The sequence below is a fragment of the Pelodiscus sinensis genome, chromosome 27, assembly GCF_049634645.1.
Source record: "Pelodiscus sinensis isolate JC-2024 chromosome 27, ASM4963464v1, whole genome shotgun sequence".
Classification (NCBI taxonomy): Eukaryota; Metazoa; Chordata; order Testudines; family Trionychidae; genus Pelodiscus; species Pelodiscus sinensis.
In genome coordinates, this window is record NC_134737.1 from 17,080,689 (window position 1) to 17,098,490 (window position 17,802).

The 17,802-nt window shown below is 50.6% G+C and overlaps 1 protein-coding gene and 1 long non-coding RNA gene across 3 annotated transcripts in view; one reads left to right on the forward strand and one right to left on the reverse strand.

Annotated features, from left to right (window-relative positions):
• Positions 1 to 15,180, reverse strand: part of C27H6orf89 (chromosome 27 C6orf89 homolog) — a 31,144-nt gene extending 15,964 nt beyond the window's left edge. Inside the window, exons 1-3 of one of the 2 annotated variants that reach the window (XM_075909932.1) lie at positions 15,026 to 15,180; positions 8,236 to 8,443; positions 4,123 to 4,288 (exon numbers count right to left, since the gene is read on the reverse strand). In XM_075909932.1, coding sequence (XP_075766047.1) covers positions 4,123 to 4,288; positions 8,236 to 8,430 — 361 coding nt within the window. In that variant the 5' untranslated portion in view covers positions 8,431 to 8,443; positions 15,026 to 15,180. Of the gene's footprint in view, positions 1 to 4,122; positions 4,289 to 8,235; positions 8,444 to 9,204; positions 14,112 to 15,025 lie in introns of those variants that run through there. The other variant, XM_025185743.2, reaches the window with a different exon arrangement.
• Positions 15,181 to 15,922: 742 nt separating this feature from the next.
• LOC142820913 (uncharacterized) overlaps positions 15,923 to 17,802 on the forward strand; it is a 49,566-nt gene continuing 47,686 nt past the window's right edge. The window contains exon 1 of the long non-coding RNA XR_012897928.1: positions 15,923 to 16,380. This is a non-coding gene — a long non-coding RNA (uncharacterized LOC142820913). The remainder of the gene's footprint in view (positions 16,381 to 17,802) is intronic.

The window sequence follows — 17,802 nt, forward strand, 5'->3', positions numbered from 1 at the left end:
ACTGAGACCCAGAAAGATAAGTGACTTGCCCAAGGTCACAAAGGGAGACGGCATAGCCAGGTTTGAACCCAGATTAACTATGCCACTTTCCTTCCTCCTTGGCCAGGCAAGGTCCTTGCAATGTATGTTCTAGCATGTTACCCATTTTTAAATGACCATGGCGTCAGTTCTTTTGCTTGGCAGGGGGGCTATTCCAGTCTATCGATCTGAATGTAATACTCCTGACATTCAGCCTGTTTCCCATCTCCAGTCTCACTGGTCCAAATTACACATGCTACTGACTCCTCTCCCTCAGTGCCTTCTAATACTTGCGGCCGCTATTTCCTCTCCTGATGGCCCTCTGAGCTGTTCCCAAGTCAAGTGGGGCGCATGGAGAGCGAGTTAAGAGAGGCCCCACTGAACTCTCAGACTCATTCCAGACACTTGGCTCTTCCACAGAGCTCACTGGCAGAACATTTAGGCACTTAAGCTGGTTTCCCCTTGGTCAAACCATAGTCATTAAAGTGTTTTAATTGTCCAGGTGCAGCCTTCCCTCCCATTTATCTTCTGTCCTGTGTGGAAACCGTAGCAGCAGTGACTAAGCAAGCTGGGAACTACACTTCCAACAGAACCACTGGGAGGGCAAATTAGCTGGATTTTCCCTTTTGCCAGGCTGGAATGGTCTGCAGCACTGATCGGCTAAGGGTGGACTCCCCCCCCAGTCGGACACGGACACCAGCTACTGCCTCAATTCCTTCTTTACCTCCCAAACTCTCCCTTGTTTCGGTGTCTCTGCACTAGTTCTTATGTGGCCCCAATGACACTGCAGCACTCCGAAACCTCTGACCTCCAGCCTTGTAACACTCTGGCTTTTCTGTAGCCATGCTGGAAGGCTGTGCTAGGCCTGAACCAAAGCCGCCTTCTGCAGCCAGACTGAAGAGTAGCAGCCATTCCCGTAAGGCCTGGAGTCACATCCTCACAGTTCCATCTAAATTGTATTACAAAGTGTTACACCAGGTTGTGAGGAGGGGACTTTGCCCTGATCGTTCCCCCACTGTCACCAGATACAGAAACAGATCTCAAGATGGGTAAAGAAATTTGTGCGTAACACCATTCTGTCTGGCAAGAAGCTGCTTATCCATAGAGGATGTTGTGGAATCCTCATCCTATGAGCATTGTCACTACACTTTCCTGTTGTTTGACTGTGTGATCTCTGTCTGGTTTGTAACTGTTTCTGTCTGCTGGATAATTAATTTTGCTAGGTGTAAATCAATTAAGGTGGTGGGGTATGATTGGTTAGGTAATTTTGTTATGATTGGTTAGTAAAATTATACTAAAGTAATTGGTTACGGTCTAGCTAAGCAAGACTCAGGTTTCATGATATAAACTGGGGTTCAAGAAGGAGAAGGAGGAAGATCATCAGGAGTAACAGAAGGAAGGAAAGGCTGGAAGAGGACCAGGAAGAGGGAGAAGACCTGGAAAGAAGAACTCACTTCTGAGATACAGCCTAAGACCAGAGAGACTGATATTGCCTGGCCACCAGGGGAAGCCTGCCTGCCTGCCTTTATCAGGATTGGTGAGCATGACACTGTGCGCTTAGCATGTGCATTCTGCTAGTTTGGGAATTGTCAATACATAGAGGATAAGGACATTACTGGGTGAGGCTCTTTCAGTGGCTAAAGATCCTGCCAACCCGCGGGTTGTTACACCCTGAGCCCTAGGAATTGGGTGAGGGTGGGTGTGTAAATTCACAGAGTTGCACCTTGAGCCCTAGGAACTGGGTAAAGTTGTGTGTCCCTACATTGTGGAAGGGATAAAGACATTTGTGCGGGTAACAGCCTTGCTTGCATATGCCACATCAGCAACCCTGGAGACAGATTCCTCTCCGAAGGGACGGCGCCAATGAGACGATATCCCTCTTCCGGAAATGGGCAGAGACACTACACCTGCCTTGCAGAGCTCGAATCTGCATGCTACAGGTACCACACCCACCAAAATGAACGGCCCCACAGAACATGATCAGCAAAGCCTGGGAGGGTGATCTGCGACTCCTTCATCTCCTCCCCCTCACATCTGCGCACCTAGAATACATCTGAGATCCATGCAAAGTTATGGGACTTGAAACATTGTAACAGTTCCTTCTCCCAGTTTATCAGTCCCGGGCTTTCCCTACTCCCTTTGGATACCTTCCCACCTCCTACTGTTCGCCCCAGGCAGATCCAGCTCCCTCCACACTCAAAGAGGAAAAACAGAAGCTGAACTGGGCCTTTGCCTCTTTCCTGGATATTTCTCACAGTGCCAGGAAACCTTGCTGACCGTTCCCCACTCAAGACAACCGGGTACATACAAACTGCAGCATCTGAAAGTGTTTACAGCATTTTATTAGCTCATTCATGCTACAAAAATTAAAAGCCTAGAACCATCTGCTGAGTTCCTCTTTCCAGCAGAGAAGCTGAGACCCATTGTATCGGCACCAAGGACATTTTTGCAAGTATACTTAGGGAGAGTTAGATAAGCAGGCTATCAGTATCAGCTTGGAGTCAGAGGCCTCTCCCCCACCTCGGAAAGATTTTTTTGTCCACTAAATCCCGATTTGCCAGCCAGGAAATAAACAATGGGGGATACCCTGTGTGACGTAGTGGGGGTACCTGGCTGGTTTCTATGCTGCTGGCTCTGGGGTAACCCCCACTGGCTGCTGTGGGTACCACGACCCAGCAAAACAGGATGAGTCACTATGCAAACCAGTATGGCCAGACACCCCCCATGGAGAGGAACAAAGGAAGGTGGAATGCTGCCCTGGCTGGGGGGCAGGGCTGGAAGAGAGTTGGTTAGTGGCTGGCTGGAAGCATGGAGGAGACAGCCTAGGGAAAGGGGCTGGAGTTTAGGGGCCCAGTCTCCCCCATCTCAAGGGGGCCTGAGGCAGCCTAGCCCAGCTCTGTGACCAGACTACATCTGTGCTGTGCTGTAACCTGGAGAGGCAATAAACTTCCTCTATTCCACCGGCTGGGGCAGTCTGTTTGTGCCATTTCGGGGTGCAGGAGACGGGGGACCCCCAACGCGCCGTCACACCCTGCCCCACCCACATGGCCCCCCCAACATATGTGCCGACGGAAAAGAGAGACACTCAGAGAAAAGGCAGAACCGGGCTGGCATTTCAGACGGCTGATGCAGGAAGTTCAAAGCCAAATAATAGAACTCTGACACAATGGACTAAACATAAGCTAAATATAAATCAACTCAGGGCAAGGCCTTGAGCCTTTGCTTTATTATGGGCTGCAAAATAATCACTATCATGCTCCTGCCTCAGCTAGAAGAACTGAAAACGTTACTGACCTTCCTGGAGCCTGGAGGAAGGATACATCAATACTGCCTCAGGACCCTACACTACTGCCCACCTATAGCTCCACGGGGTTGGTAAAAACTGACTTAGAATGGAAACAAGAAGTCAGCCCACACGTTTCCCTTCCTACTATGTCTATTCAGGCATTTACACTGCGTGCATCGCCGTGACACTGGCACGCCCGCGCAGGGATTCAGTGCTTTAGCTGCCTCATGCATTGAACTCATTGACTTCCCTGGACGTTCTAGGTGCACACACTAAAGGGATCAGAATTGCAGGCTAGAGTTTCAGTCCTCTATTCACAAACACCAGGGTTTACAATGCTACTTCCTCTTGCTTACCCGAGAACCAAGAGGCGGCTTTTACAGGGAAATCTACCTCTCAAGGCCCTTCCTGTACTTCTATCACTGCAAAATCTGAGCACCTGACTGAGCCACTTAACTGGTTTTTCATTCTGGGAGCAGGAAAGCAAACTTCTCTGCCAGGGCCCTCTGTACTAGACGAGAAGCTACAGGAAGGGATTGATATAAAAAGAGAGAGAAAAGGTACAGCCTAGTCCAGATTTATATCCTGGAAATTGCTTGTGGGAATCTGATTCAGGCTAACTTCATGTTCTGTCTACTGATAAAACAAACTGTGTGTAAATATGGTGCCAGAAACAAGACTGGCACCACCACTGTAAAATGGTACTGGTTTGATGGAAGGCCAAACACTCAGCTGGGGTGTGGCGTTACAATTCAACGCAGGGTGGTCTTCCCTGCCTCGATACATGTCACACAACAGCAAAGAAATTGTTTTCTTACTCTCCAGCATGTACTTCTTGGCAATGGGCAAAGAGAGCAGCCGGATGTGACCGACGAGGAAGCCCCAGGCGTGGGCCCTGGAGAGCGTGGTTTCAGGTGGCGAAGAGCTATGTGGCTGCATCACGAAATATGCAGTTAGCAAAATCAACCCCAGGGTAAGCAGGCCCTGTGAGAGAAGACAGGCATGTGATTAATTACACGGCAAGAAGCAGACATCTCTCCGCCCAGGTCTGAGGGGTTCACTTCTGCCAAGACACCTCACTTAGTGTGCATCTTCACTACCCGCTGGATCCATGGGCAGCAATCGATCAAGCGGAGATCGACTGATCACCTCTAGTATAGATGCAATAAATCAACCTCCGGGTGCTGTCCCATCAGTTCCGGTACTCCACCAAAATGAGAGGAGTAACAGGAGTTGATGGGAGAGCCTCAGGTGTTGACTCACCTAAGTTTCTCTGGAGGTGGGTGACAGGGGAGGGATCACATGAGGATTCCCTATTGTGATCCCTCCCTCTGGGGCACCTGGCATTGGCCACTGTGGGCAGACAGGGCCCTGGGCAGGATGGACCTTTGGTCTGACCGTTCTTAAGTATGCCAACTTCAGCTGCTCTTCGCATAGCTGAAGTTGTGTAACTAGGTCGACTGCCCACGGCAGACAGAAAAGGCCAGACAGCAATACTGGTCACACAGGTGTAGACTTCTCATTCAGTTTTGTTGACTGGAGCTGTACGTGAATGATGATAATTAGGGTTTAAACATCTGCAGACAGGGTTGCTTTTTAAACACTTAAGTACTGATATTCCCCCACAGAAAGGCCAGAGATCTCCATGAACAATTCTAGACTCCTACTCTTTCATCAGATATTTTGAAACTCCTTTTCTACAAGCATTTGAAAGTGCTTTGCAAGCATCAACCAAGCCTCACAACACTCTGGAGGTTACTTCACCAGTGCAAATGGTCAAAATAAGCCTCAAAGAAATTACAGTGAGTCGGCAGAAGAACCAGGGATAAAATCGGAACAGCCACCGTCTCACTACGCAGCATTTGTGTAGTCTTAGGAATGACAAAACTGGACTTCTTCTGTTGGCATAAAATGCTTCCGAGCGAGTTATAGAAGAGGGCTCCTCAGCTGCCTAAAAACTCATCAAAGAACCACTTTGGCAGACCCCTTCCCTCCAAGGGAGAGCTGAAGAGGACAGTAACCGCATATCCTGTAGTCCCATCGGAAATGTCCCATCATTGTAGCAAATACGTCACCACCCCCTAGATGACACTGTCTCCTCTACCCTCCACCCTCCCCAGTAAAAACCCTACTTTGGCACTTCCTGGCCAAGAATCTCAAAGCATCCCCCAGCATTAGATCCTCGAGGCATGCATCCCCATCTTAGAGATGGGGAACCAGATGCATACAGGTGCAAGTCAATGCGGAGATTGGGGCAGAGCCAGGAGTACAACCCAGATCTCCTCAGTCCCCACCCTGAGTTTTAACCACGAGACCAGCCTTCCTCTATAGCAATCAGGCTAGGGAACACACGTTTCTACTCAGAGTGCTGGCGTGATGAGTCTTCATTAGCTCAGAGGCACAGCTGCATTCTTTATGAAGAGGGAGTTGCCTACACACTCATCTATCGACTTACTAGGACAGTTCCAAAGCTCAGTCAACGCATCTTCTTCCTCAATCTCACTGGAGAATGAATGCAGGGCTATGAACATGGCTAGTTCTAGCAAAATCAGACAGACTCCACCAGAAAATCATAGAAACGTTAGGTTGGAAGAGGCTACACAAGGTCATGTAGGCCAGCCCCCTGCACCAAGGCAGGACCAAGTAACCTTGACCACTGCATCAGACTTTTGTCTAATCTACAACCACCAATGAAGGAGATTCCACAACCTCCCTTGAAATCCTATTTCAGAGATTAACTATCCTTATAGTTAGAAAACAGTTCCTAATGGCGAACCTAAAGCCCCCTTGCTACTGATGAAGTCCATTACTTCTTGTTCTACCTTCTGCAAATATGGCAAACAATTGGTGACCTTCCTCTTACTGACAGCCCATGACATATTTGACGACTGTTGTCGGATCCACCCTCTCACTCTTCTTTGCTCAAAAATAAAAACACCCAGTTTTTAATCTTTTCAAGTAAATCAGTTTTCTAAACTTTTTAGCATGTTTGTTGCTCTCCAAAAGACTCTCTCCAATTGTCCACATCTTTCTTTAATTCTAGATTCTGCCCCTTGACATAGGGTTCCAAGATCAGGCTTCAGCAGTGTCAAGTAGAACAGGACAATTATCCCTTGTGTCCTACATATGGTACTCTGTAACTATACTGCAAGATACTAGCCTTTTACACAACTGCACCACCCACCTGACTCCTATTCACTTTGTGATCCCCTGTAACTCCCAGATCCTTTTCAGCTGTATTGTCACCTAGCCAGCCATTCTCCATTGTGTAGCTGAGTATCTGACTTTTCCTTAATCAGTGACGTACTTTGCACTCGTCTCTATTGAATTTCACCGATTCTCCAATGTAACGTTATTTAGATGTGCTTGTAATGAGCTTGCAGCGCTTTCAGGTTTGCATCATCCAGACGTCTGATAAGGATGCTCTCTACTCCAGCTCATAACCTAATTCGGGTCATGTATGCAAATACTGACTAATTCTGGACCAAAGACAGGACTCTGCAGACCCCACTAAATACGTTCCCACAGACTGACAACAAATCATTGATCACTACTCTTTGAATGCAGTCTTTCAACCAGTTTGCACCCGGTTTATTGTAATTTAATCTAGATCAATTTTCCCTGTTTACCAGAAAATCATATCTGAGTCAAAAGCCTTAACCCTTACCCATTAGACCAATAACCCTGTCAAAGGTGGAAATTATGTTGTTCTTAATAAATCCATGTTAGCTATTACACAGGACGCGATCAGCCTCTCAGTCAGTGAGTGGGCTGCATGAGCGGCCTCCTTCATCTCAGTGGGCTGCAAGATTGTCGGAATCAAGACTGTTTCCCAGGACAGGGTAGTTTTACTAACTCAGCTGGCGTAAATAGAATTTGTGGCATGTGCCGGTTGAACCGTAGCCGTGCTTTGATTGGCTGCAGTGGGAGTGCCCAGCTTTCAGTTAGTATTGTGTGCAATTAGCACTCCCCTCACTTCATATACCCTGGCTTTACACGTGTGTCACTTTAGTAAAATCATTAGGAAAAAAATGACAGTTGGAAACCAGCAGAATCTAGCAACCGTGAGCGTGGGCAACAGTATACAATGTTTCGCAGGCCACACACAGAATCCCGATGGGCCACATGCAGCCTGCGTGTCACCCATCACTGCTCTAGGTGTTTACAATTGATTAAGATATTGTGTATTCCAGTATCTTTCCTTATATTGGTGTTATGCTGACTAAGTGATAATTCCCTGGGTCCTTTTCGCTCCCCTTTTTAAAGATGAAAACAGTGTTTTCCCTTCTTCACGCCTCTTAGACCTCACCCAACTCCCACTGATTGTCAAAGATAATGGCTAATGGTTCTGTGATTGCTTAAACTAGTCCATAAATATCCTCAGATACATTTCATCAGGCCCTAACAACTTGAATACGTACAACGTATCTAAGTATTCAATTGCCTGTTCCTTCCCCCCTGTTGTGAATATTACTTGCAAAGTATCTGATCACAATTCACCTTCTTAGTAAAGACTGAAGCAAAATAGGTATTAAACTTATCAGCCTTCTTGATGTCATGCACTAATAGAGAACCTACACTTCCCTTCATCCTTCTCTTGCTTCTCACATGTGTGGAACCTCTTCTTACTGCCTCATGTTACGCCACAGCCTCTCTGATTTTGTCCCTATGGGCTTGTGCTTTTCTTCCATAGCCATTTGTCCACACTCCCACTTTTTGTAGGATACTTCTTTGATTTTTAGGTCATTAGAGAGCTCCTGATGGAGCCACACTGGCCTCTTCCTGTCTTTCCTTTCCATTGGGATAATTTGCTGCTGTGCCTTTATACTGTAACCCTGGGGAAATACAAGCCATAAAAGGCAAACTTTCCAAAAGCATGTAGGTTTAAGTATCAGCATCTCCCACCCCTGCAGGTCAAAATGGTGGTTTACCTTGTAGACAGTCAGCAAGAAGGGGTAGCGGGGAGGGCCCGGGGGGGGCTCGTTTTTTTCCAAAAGCTGCTTGACAAACTTCTCAATGGCTTTCTCAGACATCCCACACTGGTGCCCAGTCTGCCTCACTAGGTCAATGGTGTCCGACAGCTTGTCATAAATGCTGAGCTCGCTGGCAGAAAGCTCCATGGCCATCAGTGAAAAATCCCTGCGGGGGCATTGAACACAGTCAGACAACAAGGCTGCAAGAGCCCCCACCCCATGCCCCTCTCTGCAGAACAGCGCGCCTCCCCGCAATTCGGCCGTGGCCAAAGAGCCAGGTCATTCAGATGCAAAGGGAGGCAACCTGAGAGCGGTGAGCTGCAGCCCACCCACTTCTGCTGCATCTGTGACTGCTAGAGAACGTAAGCCTGGGCTCCGTGAGTCACGGAGGTGACTAAGGGGACTGGCAGGCAACGGGGTCTGAGGACTGCTCCTCAGCAGTTGTAAATGGGTTGACCTAAGGGAGACGTCTGGCCCACAAGGCATACTGCTCACCGAAGGTCACTGCCTATGCTACGGCAGTTGGTGACTGTCTGCACTGGCCAAGCTTTTTTCTCTTATCGCTTCGGAGAGTCACTTATTTTAACCAGGCACATCTTTTGTTCCTCACACCCCGTGTCCCTCTGCCCACTTCCTCGGTACCAATAAGCAGTGTGGGGGAGGGGATGGTCAAGATTTTATCATTTAAGTTCTTGCAAGTGAATTCCAAGGCCAGCTCATTGCTGGGTATTGGCAATGTGGTGAGTTTCCTGTCATACCAACTCTCCCTTTCCATTTCCTTGAAAATGATTCACATACAGCAACTCTATGCACCAGCCAGGTACCTCAGCGAAACACTCAGCACAAATACAAGAGAGAGGCAAAATGGCTTGTGAGGGCGAATTATTCCTGGCCAGGGAGTTTAGGTGGGAAGTTTGTGACACTTACAAATCACACACTGCAACTGAAAACTCTTCACAGCAGTGGCACCCAAAGCTGTGATTGACAGCAAGATGTGTCGGAAATGCATTCCTCCATCCATCACAAGGCTCAGCCTTTTAACATGGAATGAGTTCTGCCATGTCCGTCAGTGTGGAGGTGGCGTGGGACACATCGCTTCCATATCCAAGTACGTAACAAAATTCTTTGTGGCGGGAGTGGGGCTGAGGGGCTCTGAGTGTGAGGGCAGCTCAGGCCTGGGGCAGAGGACTGGGGTGCAGAAATATGAGGGCTCTGGGGTAGAGCTGAGGATGAGAAGTTTGGGGTCCAGGAGGGAGACACAGGCTCTAGACTGGGGGTCGCTTCAGGGTGAGGCCAACGAGGAAGGGCCTGGAGTGCAGGAGGTGGTTCCGGGTTAGAGGGGCCTCAGAGTGGGGCCGGAGCTTGGGGCTCGCCCTTACCTTGGCAGCAGCACTAAGGCATGCTGCCTGGTGCCTGCCTGTCCTGAGGCACCGTGTTGTGCCCCCAAAAGCAGTCAGCAGGTATTCTGGGAGTGGAGCGTGAGGCTCCACGGCGCTCCACATGCTCTGCTCCTGCCCGTGGTCCCCCCGTCTAGGAGCCAGACCTGCTGGGCTGGTCGCTTCCCACCAGCCCGTGCTGGGGATGGTAAAAGGGGCACTCCCCCCCGCCAGTTGTGGAAGCTTTGGAACTTGGGGAGAGGCAGCCCTGAGTCCTTGTGTGGGACTTAATGGGAAGCTGCACAGCCACGCAGCTTAGCAGGAATGTAGCTTGTGACAAAGATACTATAAATGATTTGTATTAGCGTGCTTAGGAGCCCTAGTCATGGCTTAGGACTGCACTGTACAATGCAGATGAGCTGTAGAAAGATGTATGGAAATAAGCCATTTGGGACTGCCAGAGTTCTAGCATTAGAGAGTCGCATCAAACTGTGAGAGTCTCTAGCACTGGATACAGAGTCTTCCATTAGCTCTTAATTCTGAGCTCAGAAAATTCTTTTCTCCACTAGAGTGGGGCAATCCAAAGCTATTTGGAGAGAGGAAGATGAATCACATGCTGCCCAGGAGTGTGCCTTCCTGCACATGAAAATCCCAGGTGTGCAGACTGTCTCAGACTGAGATCATAAACAAGGCTCCTGCCTTGCTTGAGTTCCAACTGCCACCCCACAGCAGGAGCAGCCTGGCTTGTCCACCCTGTTATAAAATGTCTCCTCTGGCTCACTCTGGTATGCCCACGACAGCAGCACTCTGAGGCGAGTGTACGCAGCAGCCCATTATACAGGTATTCTCTGACTAGTCACACAACTCATCTGATGTTTTAAAACCACAGTCCAGTTCAGGAGCATGTCCTTGAGGGAGCAAAGGGCAGAACAAACACACACAAACAAATATATTTTTAAACAGCAACTCCTTTTCTGAGAAGCCTCCCCCAAAATAAAAAAATATTCAACAAATCAATTTCCTTGTTGAGCAACCAAATTCAAAGTCTGGCTGTCCGTAAAAAAGTTATCTAAGAATGTTTCCTCACCTGCCAGAGTTGGCAATTAACTAAGAGAGAGGACATTTCCACTCTCCATTCCTGCAATATCAGAAACACTAACAAAAATGAGGAATGGAATATATGCTATGCCGCACTGGCAGTTTGCTCTGCTTCTTGTCATACAGCAATGGTGCCCCTCCTTCATCTCAGTAGGCTGCAAAATTGTTGTTACCAAGCTGGTTTCCCAGGCTAGGATAGTTTTGCTAACTGCACTTGTGTACCTAGAATGTGGGTGGTGTGCCAGCTGAACCGCAGCAGCGCTGTGATTGGCTGCAGAGGGAGCACCTGGCTCTGACAGGCAATGCTATGTGCAATCACCACGCACTTCACTTCACGGGCCCTGGCTTTACGTGCATGTCCCTTCAGTAATAGCACTAGAAGAAAACTACACGGATGGAAACCAGCAGAATCTGGCAGCCCTGCATGTGGACAACAGTAAACAAGATGTCTCACAGGCCCCACAGAGAACCCCAATGGGCCACTGGGTGCCCACCACCGTCCCCTATTCCATTCTCCATTCCTCATGCTTAGCTATGGCCTCATCAGGCAAATGTTTACTACAAGATGTAATTATTTCCTACTTTTATGAGTAGCCCACCTGAGTAGTAAACATTCAGGGTGGGATTCACATCGATATTAAGTGCCTAAATCCCACCTAAGCACCTTTATGAATACCACCCTACATCCAGAAGCATGGAAGAGTAGATTGTAGATTGCAAGCGCTCTAAGAAAGGTATCTTTTCTTCTAGTGTGTAGAGCAGCTAGTACACAGCTACACTGATTCACAAAATAAGCAAGAGCCAGAGCATCTGCAGAAAATTACACTGTCTTTGCTCAGCTTTTATGATTGCTCTAGTTGCCTTGAAACTGAAACTGCAAGGAATGTACTAAATGGAGTGAAGAGTCATTGAGTTTCTCTGTAGCTCCTGTATAGCTCTTTGTATCATTTCCTGAAATTCCTGAGCTCAAGCTTGCGAACCCTCCACATCAAGAATTGCCATGAATTCAATAAGATCTGTGCACGAAGAACTTGCGAAACAGAGCATTTGTTTTGTACTTGCTGACAGCAATTCCATGCAGCAGCTCGTGACAGATATCTTTACTGTAAATGCAATTTGTCTCTTTCCCAGGTAGCAGAAGTTCATCAATATAAAAAAGACCAGCCCCCTCTATATGAGTAGCTACTCTTACGGAGCATAACTGAAGATGCCTCCTACAAATCACATTTCACCACTGAAAACCTTTCACATTTCTTCAGCGAAAGTCAATAGTACTGTACTATGTTTCCTGCTGGAAAATAAAACACTTCACCTAACATTGTTTTAAAAATAAATGATGCCTTAAAATATCAATCCATTACATACCTTCTGATCAATGCAACATGATTTATAAAATACGAATGACAGGCTAACTCTTCTACTTAGTTGCTTTACACATATAGGAAATAAATCTTCTACATCTTCTATGGCTAAGTGTTGAGAAATAACAGCGTTTCTTCTGTTTCTGGATTTGTTTTAAATCAGAAAGCCATTAGAGTTACTGTTGTTATACTATTAAGTATTTATTTATGGTAATAAGTAAAGAAGTACTTATTTACGGCAGCGCTCCAATGAGAATCAGGGACCCATTGTGCTACTTAGTGATCCTGCAAAACCTATGTATGAGATTAAAGAAATGCAGGTGCAGGTATTCTCAGGCCTAATTTTAAAGCCAGACCAGGATAGAATTTGAGCTGAGGACAGCCTAAAAGTGTCAAGTGGTTTTCAGACTGATGCAAACCATTCCCAACATTTCACCCTGAACTTGTGTAAGTGCTGCCTCCTCCTTGAGGTTTGGTCTGGTGGGGGTTTCCCACTCCCTATGTTGGGTGCCATCTTTGGTAAGTTCCTGCAGCATGAGAGGGGCTGTGACTTGTCAGCATGCAGGCGCTGCAGCATACACAGCACAGAGAACAGGTAGCCAGCAGAAATGGGGCATGCAGTAGCCAATGCACAAAGTCCACTGGCAGTAAGGTGATCAGAGATGACCAGACCTAAGCCAGACACTGGTAGGTTCTGGCTGGGTTGTGGGGCTCTATTCAGGATCATGCCCTAAGGTCCCAATCCTGCAAACATTTAAATATCTGCTCAACTTTATGCATGGGAGCTGTCCCAATGACTTCAAAGTGCTCCAAACTCCTCAAGATAGCTAAGACCAAAGCAGACTGTGAAGAGCTTCAAAAAGATCTCAACAAACTAAGTGATTGGGCAACAAAATGGCAAATGAAATTTAATGTAGATAAATGTAAAGTAATACACATTGGAAAAAATAATCCTAATTATACATACAATATGATGGGGACTAATTTAGCTACAACTACTCGAGAGAGATCTTGGAGTCACTGTGGATAGTTCTCTGAAAACATCTACATGGTGTGCAGCAGCAGTCAAAAAAAGAAATAGAATGTTAGGAAACATTAAAAAAGGGATAGAGAATAAGACAGAAAATATCTTATTGCCTCTCTATAAAACCATGGTACACCCTCATCTTGAATATTGCATACAGATGTGGTCGCCTCATTTAAAAAAATATGTATTTGCATTGGAAAAGGTTCCAAAAAGGGCAACAAAAATGATGAGGGGTTTGGAATGGGTCCCATGTGAAGAGAGATTAAAGAGACTTGGATTTTTCAGCTTAGAAAAGAGGAGACTAAAGGGGGATATGATAGAGGTCTATAAAATCATGACTGGTATGGAAAAAGTGAATAAGGAAAAGTTATTGACTTATTCCCACAATATAAGAACTAAGGGGTCACCATATGAATTTAATAGGCAGAAGGTTTAAAATAAACAAAAGGAAGTTTTTCTTCACTCAGCACACAATCAACCTGTGGAACTCCCTGCCAGAGGATATTCTGAAGACTAAGACTTTAACATGGTTTAAAAAAAGTGAGATAGATTCATGGAAGTTAGGTCCATCAATGGCTATTAGCCAGGATGGGTAGGAATAGTGTCCCTAGCCTCTTGTTTGTCTGGAAATGGATGACAGAAGAGGGATCACGTGATGATTACCTGTTGTGTTCCCTTCTTCTGGGGCAGTGGTCCCCAACACGGTGCCCGCAGGTGCCATGGCGCCCGCAGGGGCATTTGTGTGCGCCCGCCAAGTGCTCGGGGCTGGCCTGGCCCTGGGCACGTGGCGCACGCATGGTGCCGGAGCTGACCCCGGGCGCATGGCGAACAGTGAGCGCCGGCCCCGGGAGCGCCGCGAATTGGCCGCCCGCGCTCTGGGCGTGCGGCGCTTGGAGGAGGCGCCGGCCCCGGGCGCGCGGCGCTTTGAGGGGGGGAGCTCCGGTCCCAGGCATGCGGCACTTGGAGGGGTGGGGGGAGCTCTGGCCCCGGGCGCGCGGCGCTTGGAGGGGGGGGGAGCTCCGGCCCCGGGCGCGCGGCGCTTGGAGGGGGGGGGGGAGCTCCGGCCCTGGGCGCGCGGCGCTTGGAGGGGGGGGGGAGCTCCGGCCCCGGGCGCGCGGCGCTTGGAGGGGGGGGGGAGCTCCGGCCCCAGGCGCGCGGCGCTTGGAGGGGGGGGGGAGCTCCGGCCCCGGGCGCGCGGCGCTTGGAGGGGGGGGGGAGCTCCGGCCCCAGGCGCGCGGCGCTTGGAGGGGGGGGGGAGCTCCGGCCCCGCGGCGCTTGGAGGTGGCCCCGCCCCTGGGCGCACTGATATGGGGGGGCCCCGCCCCCGGGCGCCCAGCAACCTCCAAATGTTGGGGACCACTGTTCTGGGGCATCTGGTATTGGCCTTTGTTGGCAGACAGGGCACTGGGCTAGATGGACCTTTGGTCTGACCCAGTCTGGCCGTTCTTACGTCCTACAGTGAATGCTTGTGCTGAATGTTTGTGCCTCAGTGTTCGGAGAATCAGGGCCTGCACGGGACACGCTCTCACTCTGCCTGAGCAAAGGGAAAACAAGCAAACCCCGTCCCGTGCCTGAGGCCGCCCCGGGCCTGGTAGAGACCGTGGAGCATCGCGCGGGGCAGCGCCAGCGCCCTTGCCAGCATTGGGCGCCCACGCGATAGCAGCACGCGGGCGACACCCCTCCCCCACACTCGCCTGGAGACTCTGCTCCTCAGACTGCAGCCCGGGCCCTGCCCGCTCCCGGGGGGGGGCTGCGCCCCGCAAAGCTCCGACACGGGGCCGCTGGGCCGGGGGGGCTTCCCCTGGATTTTCAGCAAAGGGGGCGCCCCGGGAATCCGCCTGCGCCCCCCCCCGCCGGGCCCCCGCCCCGAACCCCTTCCCCCTCACCCAGCCAGGCTCAGCGGCCCGCGCGCTTCAGCCTCCGACCGGCGCTTCCGGCTTCCTGCTGCCGCGGCCGCTGATTGGCCGGGACTCGGGCGCGAGGAGCCGCGCGACGCCTCCCCCGCGCCTGCAACGGCCGCGCCTCCTGCCTTAGTCCCCGGCCACCTCAGCGCCCCCTCCCCCCTCAGCGCCTCGCCCGCGCCCCCTCCCCCGGCCTCACCCCGCTCCAACTCAGCGCTCCCCCCGCCCCTCCGGAGCCCCCCTCTGCTCCGCCTCCGCGCCCCCTCCCCTCTCAGCACCTCGTTCCCCCCCTGCTCCCACCCCCCTGCCCACCTCAGAACCTCCCAAGCCCCCTCCCATGCTCAGTGTCCCCTCCCCCAGCCTCGCCCTGCTCCACCTCAGCGCCCCCCTCCCCTCAGCGCCCCCCTCCTCCCCTGCCCTGCCCCCCACCTCAGCGCCCCCCCTCCTCCCCTGCCCCCCACCTCAGCGCCCCCCTCCCCGTCCACACCCGCTTCCCCCCTCAGCGCCCCATCCCTCACTCTGCTCCACCTCAGTGCCCCCACCCCTCCCGAGCCCCCCTCCCGCCCTCAGCGCCACCTCCCACTGCCCCACCTCAACGCCCCCTCCTCTGCTCTGCCCGCGCCCCCCTCCTCCCGCTGCCCCGCCCCCTTCCACTGCCCCGCCGCACCTCAGCACCCCCTTCTCACACCCCCGGCCCACACTGACCATGTCTCACACCCCCGACCCACCTCAGTGCCCCCTCCCCTCGTGCTGCCCATGGCCCCCCCACCTCAGCGCTCCTTCCCCCGCCCATGCCTCCTGCCCCATCTCAGTGCCCCATTCCCCCGCCCTGCCTGCATCCTGTGACCCCTTCCCCCGCCCTGCCAGTGCCATGCCCCCCTGCACCTCCTGCCCCACGTCAGCGCCCCCTTCGCCTCGCTCTGCCCCATGCCCTGCCAGTGCCATGCTCCCGCCTGTTATTCTCCCAGCCCTGCCTGGCCAGGCTGTCTGGCACATGACTGCAGCCCCACCCGAGTCCTGGCAGCTACCATGCGCTGTGGCCTGGGTACCAGGGGCAATATCCCCTCAACTGGCTAATGGGGCCCAGGCTGGCATGCCCCTACCAGGGTGGGCAGAAGTTGCCCCACTCCCCACAGCTAAACTGCTGGGAGTGAGGCTCACAGGCTAACCTGTCTCATCCTTACCAGGCACCCACTTTCCTCTATGCCAGCAGCTTGTCCCTGCACAGGCTCCCCATCACTGCTGTCCTCTGCCTCTCAAAGCCACGGGCTAGCTGGCTGCTAGGGTAACAGCTGCATGGCCTGTGCCTGTTGCTTCTGGCTGTCAGTCCATGACACTAGGTGAGACTGAGCAATCACTTGCTTTCAGTGAGTTCATTAACTACTTTTGCACAACTCAAGCTGACCTGCTGGATGTCCATTCTGGGCACTATGTCCTTGTTTTTGGGTAAATCTGGCATTGTCCACTGTTTGAAGACCGGCTGCTTGGGCTAGGTGGACATTTGGTCTGACTCAGTATGGCCATTCTTATGTTCTTAATTAAAGGCCTTGTGTCTTGGTTTCCCTATTGTATAGTGAGAGTAATGATACTGACCTTTGTACAGCATTATGAGATACAGGTCAGAAGTATATTGTTAGGGATGTGAAGGTGTGATCATTTACATGGTTAACCGGTCATCAGTTAACATGCATGGTTACACACATTTAAACCTCCCTAGTTATTGTCATTAGTTCAGTGAATATTTTATATGCCAATAAGGGTAAATAATCAGTGAAGAATACAAAGAATTTGAGAAGGAGCTTTCTGAGACCAAATAGTTTGTAAATTTAAGCCTTTGTAGGATGATCTGTTAAAATGTGCTCACTCACTCCGGTTGGGGTTTGCTTTTCAGGAGCAGTCCACAAAGTGTTATGGCTGCAGGCACTCAACTTGTTTATTTTTGTTTTGTTCTCTGAAATGGAATTTTATTTTGAAAGTTTCTCTGTTACACATTAAGTGCTTATAGTAATCCTGAGAGGTTTAAAAAGACAGCTTATAAATAATATGGTGTAAGCAAATAAAATGTGTTTTCCTGTGATATACTATTGCCATTGGCCCTGATCCTCCAACCTCTTATGTGTATGCATCACTTTATAGGAGTAGTCCCTTTCAGTCATGTGAGTGCTCAATCAGTGGACGGCCCTACTGCCTCCTGGCTAGACAAAGACTGTCCCCCCCAAGACACCACTTTATACACAGGTACAAACAACTTTCACATCACTCCTCACGTTGTCAGGTTGCCACCCTCTGACATCAGCTTGCCACCCTCTGACACTACTTAGAGATCACCCTGCACCTCATGGTTTGATTAGAACAGGGGTGGGCAAAAGGGCCCCCGCTGCCCTGCCCCCAGGCGGATTAGCTCTGCTGGGCCTGGAGACAGGGGAGTGTGCGAAGCCTCCTCCCTCCCTGCGAAGTTCCGTGTACTGGCAGTACAGGGATAAGGTGGAGGAAACTTCGTGCATGTCTCCTGTCCCCAAGCCAATCGGGGTTTGGGGGTGGGGGGTGCGTGAAGTCTCCTCCAGCCCTGCCAGGGGCATGAGTGCTTAGTGGGGGGAAGCAAAGAGGCTCCTCCACCCCCCAGACCAATCGTGGTCTGTGGGTGAGGAAGCCTGGAAGCATCCTGGTCCCGCCCCTTCTCTTTTAGGTCCTATCCATGCTGGGGTGGTCCGGGCTCATTTCAAAAATTTTTGAAGTGGCCCCTGGCCAAAAATTATTACCCA